The 9,348-nt window shown below is 28.6% G+C and overlaps 2 protein-coding genes across 2 annotated transcripts; both read left to right on the top strand.

The window, feature by feature from the left end:
* The first annotated feature begins 547 nt into the window (after nt 1-547).
* Nucleotides 548-4,737, top strand: LOC146941811 (uncharacterized). The gene is made up of 3 exons (XM_085755648.1): nt 548-817; nt 939-1,085; nt 4,334-4,737. Exons 1-3 carry the CDS (start codon nt 632-634, stop codon nt 4,469-4,471), a joined length of 471 nt encoding a protein of 156 aa, XP_085611774.1. The 5' UTR covers nt 548-631; the 3' UTR covers nt 4,472-4,737.
* Nucleotides 4,738-7,496: 2,759 nt separating this feature from the next.
* LOC146941810 (uncharacterized) lies at nt 7,497-9,334 on the top strand. Its single transcript, XM_085755647.1, has 3 exons — nt 7,497-7,878; nt 7,966-8,112; nt 8,953-9,334. The coding sequence occupies exons 1-3, from the start codon at nt 7,687-7,689 to the stop codon at nt 9,094-9,096; spliced, it is 483 nt and encodes a 160-aa protein (XP_085611773.1). The 5' UTR covers nt 7,497-7,686; the 3' UTR covers nt 9,097-9,334.
* Nucleotides 9,335-9,348: the final 14 nt, after the last annotated feature.

Here is a 9,348-nt window from a genome sequence, read left to right as displayed (position 1 = left end):
ACTTTGGGAGGAATGCTCTAATATAACCATTGAAAAATGTGGTCCATAATGGACCAATTTTCTGACGGGACCAATTTATACGCACGTTTTCAATATTATAAATGTTTTGTTCCATATGGTTCTACGTTTCAATGTTTTCCATGGTATGTCACGATTTGTTTTTAATTTTTCTTTTCTTGAAACCATTTTTATTTAAAAATAAAATTTATACTTTATTTTTTTAAAAGAAAAAATTATACTTGAATATTTTTGGTAAAGTATAAAAACTGAAATGGAATAAATTTAAAATAAAACTTCAACAAAAAAGTAATATTTTTTTTAAAGAGCAAAAAATAATAAGTTAATAATTATATTAGAATTAAAAATGTTCTTTTATGTCGTTTTATATTAATAAGCTAGTTGAACCGTTAATTTTATCAAACGTTTGGATTAACTTATCAGTTATCAGTCATTAGTCATAAACTATTAACTATCAATCTTCAGTTATAAACTATCAGCTTATCAGTTATAACTTATCAGTTATGTGCTATTTTTACCAAACAAAACCCATATTGTCTTGATATTATTATGAAGATGAATTGAAGATATTAAACATTCGGAAAAGGAGTGAAGGAAGAAGAAAGGAAACAGAATGGAAAAAACAGATTTGGAATCAGTGAAGAGGTACTTGGAGGAGAAAGGAGAAGCGTCGTTAAAGGTAGATGATGATAAATTTCCTCCGAAGTTTCTGGAACATCTAATCTTGGGTGGCTTACGCTTGGATCTCATTGAGCCTGGCCGTGTCGTTTTCTCAATGAACATACCCCCACGTTTACTCGTTCGTACTCTCTTCAATCTTCTTATTCTTCTTCTTCTTCTTCTTCTTCTTCATCATCATATTTTTTATGATGAATTTTGTTGTTGTTTTGAGCTGAATTTATTAATGAATTAACTTGCAGAATTCAGGTACGTACTTGCACCTTGGTGCCATCATTACTCTGGTGGATGTGGTAGGTTCAATCGCAATTCCCGCCGCTGGATTTCAGTTGGATACTGGTTCTTCCGTTGAGATCAATGTCTCATGCTTGGACGCTGCTTATCTCCATGTTAGTGTATTTCAAAGCTTAATCATACAATTTTCAATTAATTTATGTTATTCTCCTGTTTAACATACTGAAGACGTACTCCCTCCTTCCCAAATTCAAATTACAGGTTGTTTTGAATTTTTTTTTTTGTCATAAATTATAAGTCCCTTTGCAATATCATTAATGTTAATTTTTTTTAGGCTAAAGTGCAACTTTATCCCCCTATCTTTCAAAAAGTTGCGATTTTGGCCCCCTAAGTTTGAAAACTACAATTTTGGTCCCTTATGTTTTAGCCCCTTTGCATATTTGGTCCTTTTGGTCAATTTTGACCAAGTCAACGCATACGTGGCATGCCACGTGTGTAATTAATTAATTAAAAAAATAAAAAATCGAAAAATCAATTTTTAAATTAAATAAATGAAAAAAATAATAAAAAAATTCTGAAAAAATGAAAAATAATAAAAAATAAAAAAATATAAAAATTTGGAAAATTTTAAATTAAATAAATGAAAAAAAATCCAGAAAATCAATTTTTAAATTAAATAAATGAAAAAAATAATAATAAAAAATTAAAAAATAATGAAAAAATTTGAAAAAATAATGTCAAATTTTCCAGATTTTTTAAAAAACGAAAAAAATAATGAAAAAATATTACAAAAAAATGAAAAAATAAAAAATTTTAAAAACAAAAAAATATTACAAAAAAAAATGAAATAAATTCTTGAAAAATAAAAATATTAATAAAAATGATTAAAAAACGAAAAAAAATTCACAAAAATTCACGGAAAATTCCAAGAATCCCTTATTCGAAAAATATTAATAAAAATAATGGAAAAATATTTAAATTCTGGAAAAATGAAAAATAATGAAAAAATAAAAAAATTAAAAAAACGAAAAAATATTACAAAAAAATGAAATAAATTCTTGAAATATAAAAATATTAATAAAAATGATTAAAAAATCGAAAAAAAATTCATGGACAATTCCAAGAATCACTTATTCGAAAAAGTAATGTCATGGAAACATTCATTTTCCTAAAGAAGAAATATGTACCAAATTTGTGGCCAAGTTGTATTCTCGTCGGTATTTTTGTGTATACTTTTTTCGTTTCCTTGCGCCTTTAGAATGTCAAATTTTCAACATTAGAAAATTCTGTAAAAGATTTTGGAAAAAATTTGAAAAAATAATTTCGAAAAAAATATTTGAAAAAAATAATGACAAATTTTCCAGATTTTTTAAAAAAATTTCCGTATTTTTTTCAAAATTTTTAAAAAATCTGGAAAATTTGACATTATTTTTTTCGAATTTTTTCATTATTTTTTATTATTATTTTTTTCATTTATTTAATTTAAAAATTGATTTTCTGGATTTTTTTCATTTATTTAATTTAAAATCTGGAAAATTGCTATTTTTTATTTTTTCATTTTTCCAGAATTTTTTAATATATTTTTCATTTATTTTATTTAAAAATTGATTTTTTTCGATTTTTTATTTTTTTTAATTAATTAATTACACACGTGGCATGCCACGTATGCGTTGACTTGGTCAAAATTGACCAAAAGGACTAAATATGCAAAGGGGCTAAAAGATAGGGGACCAAAATTGTAGTTTTCAAACTTAGGGGGCCAAAATCGCAACTTTTTGAAAGATAGGGGGCCAAAGTTGCACTTTAGCCTTTTTTTATTATACCCTTAACAATTTTTTTATTGTTGATAAAAAGAAAACGATGTTCAATCATTCAAATTGATAGAATACATCAGAATCAACAACATAGCTAAAAACTTGAAGGGTGAAAGCGAACAAACTCACGGACCCCAGTTAATAGCATACAGCGGCAATATGAACCAGAATACCTATGCTCTCGAATTTGCAACGTTGACGTCCAAAATCATTGATTGCATCTGTGATTGACTGAAGCTGATCTTTCAATAAGAACCAAACGAACACCGTAACAAGACGCGAAATTAAACAATGCTGCACAAAACAAAAAACAACACAACGCTGCATTCAGACAACGAAATCACAAAAAAAAAACACTTGATATATGTGGAAATCACTTATTTAGACTGAAAGAAATGAAAAAATAGACGGAAAAAATGAGAAAAAAGATGCAGAGAGGTGATTCTAGGTCAAAAAATGACCTTATTACTCTCATTTCTTTCAATTTTTTAATTTATCAATCTCATATTATTTATTAAGAACAATTTTGTAAAACAACACATAATATCTTGTTCCCATACAAAATTAATATTTCTTAATATGTGTGAAATGTCTAAAACGTCTTATAATTTAGGACGGAGGAAGTAAAATATTAATTTATGTTATTGTCCTATTTAACAAATATTAAGACCCTAGTTTTTATTGTAGTACTTAGTTGCATGACATGAGATAAATGAGTTCTTATTAGATAATATTATAAAACTATATTATAAAACTATTTTACATTGTCAATGCATCTTCATTAAGCACATATGATATTTCACAAAGAATAATGAAAATATCTTTACTTTCTAACAACATTTAAAATTTCTATTTTCAATTTTTAGTTTGAATTAGAATGACATTTAGTTATGAATTTTCCTTTTTCATTATAATTATGAGAAATGATATTTTGACAACTATTTTTTTGACAACTTTTGGACAACTTTCTCTCTCATACTCACATGATATTGTTATCCTCTCTCTTCCTTTTTCTCTATCCATTGTTTTTGACCAATAAGAAGCCAGAAAAACAAGGTTGTCAACAAAGTTGTCACCAAATAGATGTCAAAATATCATAGATAATATGAAAGATAGTTAGAGAGGATAAATACATTTCTAGAAAAACTGAAAACGATGGTTTGAAAATTTCAATATCTTTTTCGTTTCTAGAAAATGCATATTTATACAAAAACACCAAGACAAACTCTTTGTTATGATGTTTTTTTCACCACTGCTTATTGAATCTGATAGTGAGGAAGTGTGAAGATGAACATAATTGCCAGAATGAAGGTTCTTCTGAGTCCATTGGTCATTTATTGAGAATTCATGTACAAAGTATCCACAGTAGCTAGCTGCCCACATAACAGAGAGAATAATTATAACTGATTAAATATCCGAAAGTAAATGAATAATTAATACTACTCCTTTCAATGTTTTACATGATGTATTTTTTGTTTGTGATATTAAATTGATAATTAGAGGAATAGGATATTCTTTTACTGGTTTTTTTGTATTAGATTTGGGTGATGGGAGATATAATAACAACAGTTTTGTTTATGCAATGGTAGGAGGAGATTGAGATTGATGCTAGGGTTCTACGAGTAGGAAAGGCCGTAGTAAGCGTGGAGTTGAGGAAGAAAAAGACAGACCAAGTTTGTGCTCAAGGGCGTCTTACAAAATATCTTCCCTTTAGGAGTAAAATGTGAATATGTATGTATAAATAATTGTGAAGGAAGCAAACCTGATAGCACTGCTACATTCCGTTATTTTCTTTCAAGACCTTTGGAAATGAACTTTGCAGTAATGTTTTCTAGAGGTTCAAAGGGTGGGTGATGGCAAGTTATTTGCCTGACTCTCACTTGTTCTTGTCCCATCTCTACGACCAAGAGGTACAGCTCAAAATGACCATTCACTCTGAAACAATTCATGATGTTTTAATTAATAATATATGTTGGAAGCATGAATGCAATAATTTTTTTCTTTCTACTTACTTGCCTTGAGCAACAAAAAATGATTGGATGGAGGAAAGAAATAGAAGGTTGTTGTTGATTTAGAAATAATGAGATGTGGCAGCAACACAAGATGAAGATATGAGGGAGCACATCAAATTCTAGTTTTTTTTAGGGAAATTCTTTTTGGTTCTTCCTCTTCAAAAAATTAAGAAATAATATATTTTTTTTAAGCCAAAATAGAAAATATATTAAAATAAGAAAGATCATGAAGTACAAGACTGGGGAGCATATATCTGACCCAGTAAACCACAAAAACAACCCGTAACTGGGATACAACAAATTAGCACATAAGTGGTATTAAAAAGAACACAGCTCTAAACAATCACTACCACGGACAATCCAGCAAACCCACGTGTGGGCACGAAACCGAATAAAAAATAAATAAGCTAAATAAAAGATAATGTAAAATTCTTAAAAATTACACGAACACAACATTTTGTTAATATAACATTATCTATACTAATTACATGATTTTGGACTGATTTTTACACTTCCAAATATACATTTAAACAAAATTGCATATAAATATATTGTTGGTGTCATTAAAAAAGATAAACAAATTATATTATATTTACTATATTGTTGGTATCAAGATAAGAATCTAACTTAATTCATTTAGCCGAGCGATAAAACGCGTATATATTACTCTTTTCATAAAAAAAAAGAGATAAGAATCTATATCATATTAGCTATATTGTTGGTAGAATTAAAAAAAAGATAAGTATAATTTGTTACAATATATTGTACAAAATATCTATACCTATAATTTTCAACAAAATCAAAATATTTTTAATCAAATTTTGATTAAAAATATATTGTACAAAGAAGTTTTGATTAAAAAAAGATAAGTATAATAGAGTTTTGATGACGTTTACTAGGTCAAAGAAGTTTATTTCTCTGTTATTCCCTTCGATTCTTATAGGGTTAAATATGTTTTTAGTTCTTATAAATATAGGAACTTCTTGTTTTAGTCCCTCTAAAAATTTTCTTCAACTTTTAGTTTCTATAAAATTTTCAATCACTATTTATGGTCCCTATTTTTTTAGTAAATTTTTGTATATTCTAATAAAATTATGCAGAAATGTGTACAATTTTGTAAAATTTATATTTAATTTATGTTTTGTTAAAAAATTCTATTTTTTCTCGAAATATTCTTATAATATTATAAATTTTTCTGCAAAATTTTATTCAAAAATATGAATTTTACATACGAGTTTACTTTAAAGGAGGGACCGAAAATGAAGATAATTTTTTTTGGGGGGACTAAAATTGGAAGAAATTTTTTAGAGGGATAAAAACGAAAAGTTGTCATATTTATAGGGACTAAAAATATATTTAACCATCTCTTATATACACATCGCAATCACTACTGCACACGTGACAACACACAATTTTGACCATTAATATCTTTAATAAAATCATAAAAAAATTGATATCTTAAAAATATTCATTTTATTTACAATCATCTTGCATAATTGTTTTGGCACCTTGCATGCTAACATTTTGTTTACAATCTATAATAAAATCAAACAACATCTTGCATGTTAACATTTTGTTTACAATCTTTAGGTGTTGATGTTCATTGATTTTGAGTTGTAATTTTGTCATAGGCACCTTGTATATTTGTTTTGGCGTTTGGTTTCTGCTTAGTACGTCCGTAACCATTCATGTTATCTTATCTTATTAGACTTAAACAATAGTTGCCATAAAATCTTAGTTTTGAAACAAAAAACACATTGTTTAAAGTATTAACCAAATACATTTAATAAATGAACTTTTTATTATTATATTCCCCCGTTTTAAAATGAGTGTCGCTTTAGGCAATTGCACACAAATTAATGAATGGAATAGAGTAGTCAAATGTCATAGCAATTTTACCAAATTATCCTAATCAACTAACTATTGATTTGTTTTTCATTGAGGAGAGTACGAACGAGTAAACGTGGAGGTATGTTCATTGAGAAAACGACACGGCCAGGCTCAATGAGATCCAATCGTAGGCCACGCACGATGAAAGGTTCCAGAAACTTGGGAGGAAATTCGTCATCTACCGTTGATGTTTCTCTTTTCTCCAAATACCTCTTCACTGATTCTAAATCCATAATCGTTCCTTCTCTTTTTTCCATTCTTCTTCCTTCACTTTTTCCCCAATCTTTACTATCTTCGATTCATCTTCATAATTATATCATGACAATGGATTTTTTTTATTTATTATTTCAATTTCATTTTTGAAATAGAATGAGATCTACACAAAAACAAAGAAGAAAGATAATAAAGAAGGTCCCATTTAGAATGGACAAATGCAATACTTGTGCACAAAACAAATCATTAATCTGGTAAAATTGATTAGGATAATTTGGTAAAATTGCTATGACATTTGACTACTCTATTCCATTCATTAATCTGTGTGCAATTGCCTAAAGCGACACTCATTTTAAAACGGGGGAATATAATAATAAAAAGTTCATTTATTAAATGTATTTGGTTAATACTTTAAACAATGTGTTTTTTGTTTCAAAATAAAGAAAAAATAATACTTTGGAAGTAGTGTAACATAGTATTAATTGAAGGGTACAATTGAAAAGAAAAAGTTATTATTGCATTGAAAACTGAAAGTAACATTCATTTTAAAACAATTTTTTTGGCTAAAACGACATTTATTTTGAAACGGATGGAGTATAAAAAAACTTGGCTTAGCTTGGATTTGATATATATAGTTGGACCACGCGAGGGGCAGTAAAGTGAAGTGTTATCCTTCTTTATTATCTTTCTTCTTTATTTTTGTGTAGATCTCATTCTATTTCAAAAATGAAATTGAAATAATAAATAAAAAAAAATCCATTGTCATGATATAATTATGAAGATGAATCGAAGATAGTAAAGATTGGGGAAAAAGTGAAGGAAGAAGAATGGAAAAAAGAGAAGGAACGATTATGGATTTAGAATCAGTGAAGAGGTATTTGGAGAAAAGAGAAACATCAACGGTAGATGACGAATTTCCTCCCAAGTTTCTGGAACCTTTCATCGTGCGTGGCCTACGATTGGATCTCATTGAGCCTGGCCGTGTCGTTTTCTCAATGAACATACCTCCACGTTTACTCGTTCGTACTCTCCTCAATCTTCTTCTTCTTGCTTTTGATGATGGATTTTGTTGTTATTTTGACCTTAATTATTTAATTAACACGCAGAATTCAGGTAAGCACTTGCACGTTGGTGCCATTGTTACTCTGGTGGATGTGGTAGGAGCAATTGCAATTCCTGCCGCTGGATTTCCGATGGATACTGGAGTTTCCCTCGACATCAATGTCTCATGCTTCGATGCTGCTTATGCCAATGTTAGTTTGTTTCATAGCTTAACCCCTCTTGTATTATCGTTAATCATACAATTTTCAATTAACATAATTGTCCCAATTAAAATTGGTTTTTCATTGTAATTAGTTGTATGACACGACATGTCCATTAAGCACATATGCTAATTCACACAAATAAAGTGAAGCTATACATAGAGAGGATGCATTTTTTACAAAGACTACTAATAAAACTTGAAATCTATGTTTTGAAAATTTCAATCCCTTTTTCGTTTCTAAATAATATTCATTGGCTTGTCAGGGTGATTGGTGTCAGACTTTCTTTTATAAACGATGCCCTTAAACACTAATTTTTCTTTTAAAACAATGAATGTTTTGAAAATTTCAGCATTTTCAAACACTTTCATGATATCTTTTGTAATGTGTATTACCCGAAGAAAACGACCATTTATTTAGTCTAGACTAATAAAGGGAAAACAAAGAATGCATATTTATGCTAAAAAAAACCTAGTCAAACTCTTTTTTATGATGTTTTTCACCACTGCTAATTGAATATGAGAATGAGGAAGTGAGAAGACTGAACAGAATCTTCTGAGTCCATTAGTCATTCATTGAAACTTCTTATACAAAGTATCTACACTAGCTTACTTCCCCACTAAGCTAACAGTAATGTATCATTCACTAAAAATAACAGAAAATGAATGAGTAACACTACTCCTTTCAATTTTTTTACATCTGTGATATCAAATTGATCATTAGAGGAATATGACATTCTTTTCCTTGTTTTTTGTATTAAATTTGTGTGATGAAGATATCACAAAAATAGTTCTTTTTTTGTTTAATTCCCTATGGCTTATGTAATGGTAGGAGGAGATTGAGATTGATAACAAGGTTCTACGAGTAGGAAAGGCTATAGCTGTTGTAAGCGTAGAGTTCAGAAAGAAAAAGACGGGCCAAATTTTTGCTCAAGGGCGTCATACCAAATATCTTCCCTTTGTCAGTAAAATGTGAATGTATACAAGTAATTGTGAAGGAAGCAAACCTGATAGGTGTTTTTTCAAGACCTTTGGAAATGAACTTGGCCAGTAATGTTTTCTATAGGTTCAAAGGGTGGGTGATGGCAATTGGCAAGTTATCGATGTATCCAAAAGGACAAAAGATCATCGAGGTGTAGCTACATTAATCTTTGGAGAAATGATATTTGTACATCTACTTTTTTACGACTTTTGAAACAACCCTCTCTCTCATACTCACATGTGTTTT

The sequence above is a fragment of the Medicago sativa genome, chromosome 3 (assembly GCF_051527215.1).
Source record: "Medicago sativa cultivar Bolivia chromosome 3, Bolivia_mono, whole genome shotgun sequence".
In the NCBI taxonomy this organism is placed as follows: domain Eukaryota; kingdom Viridiplantae; phylum Streptophyta; class Magnoliopsida; order Fabales; family Fabaceae; genus Medicago; species Medicago sativa.
This window is presented reverse-complemented; position numbering and strand designations above follow the sequence as displayed.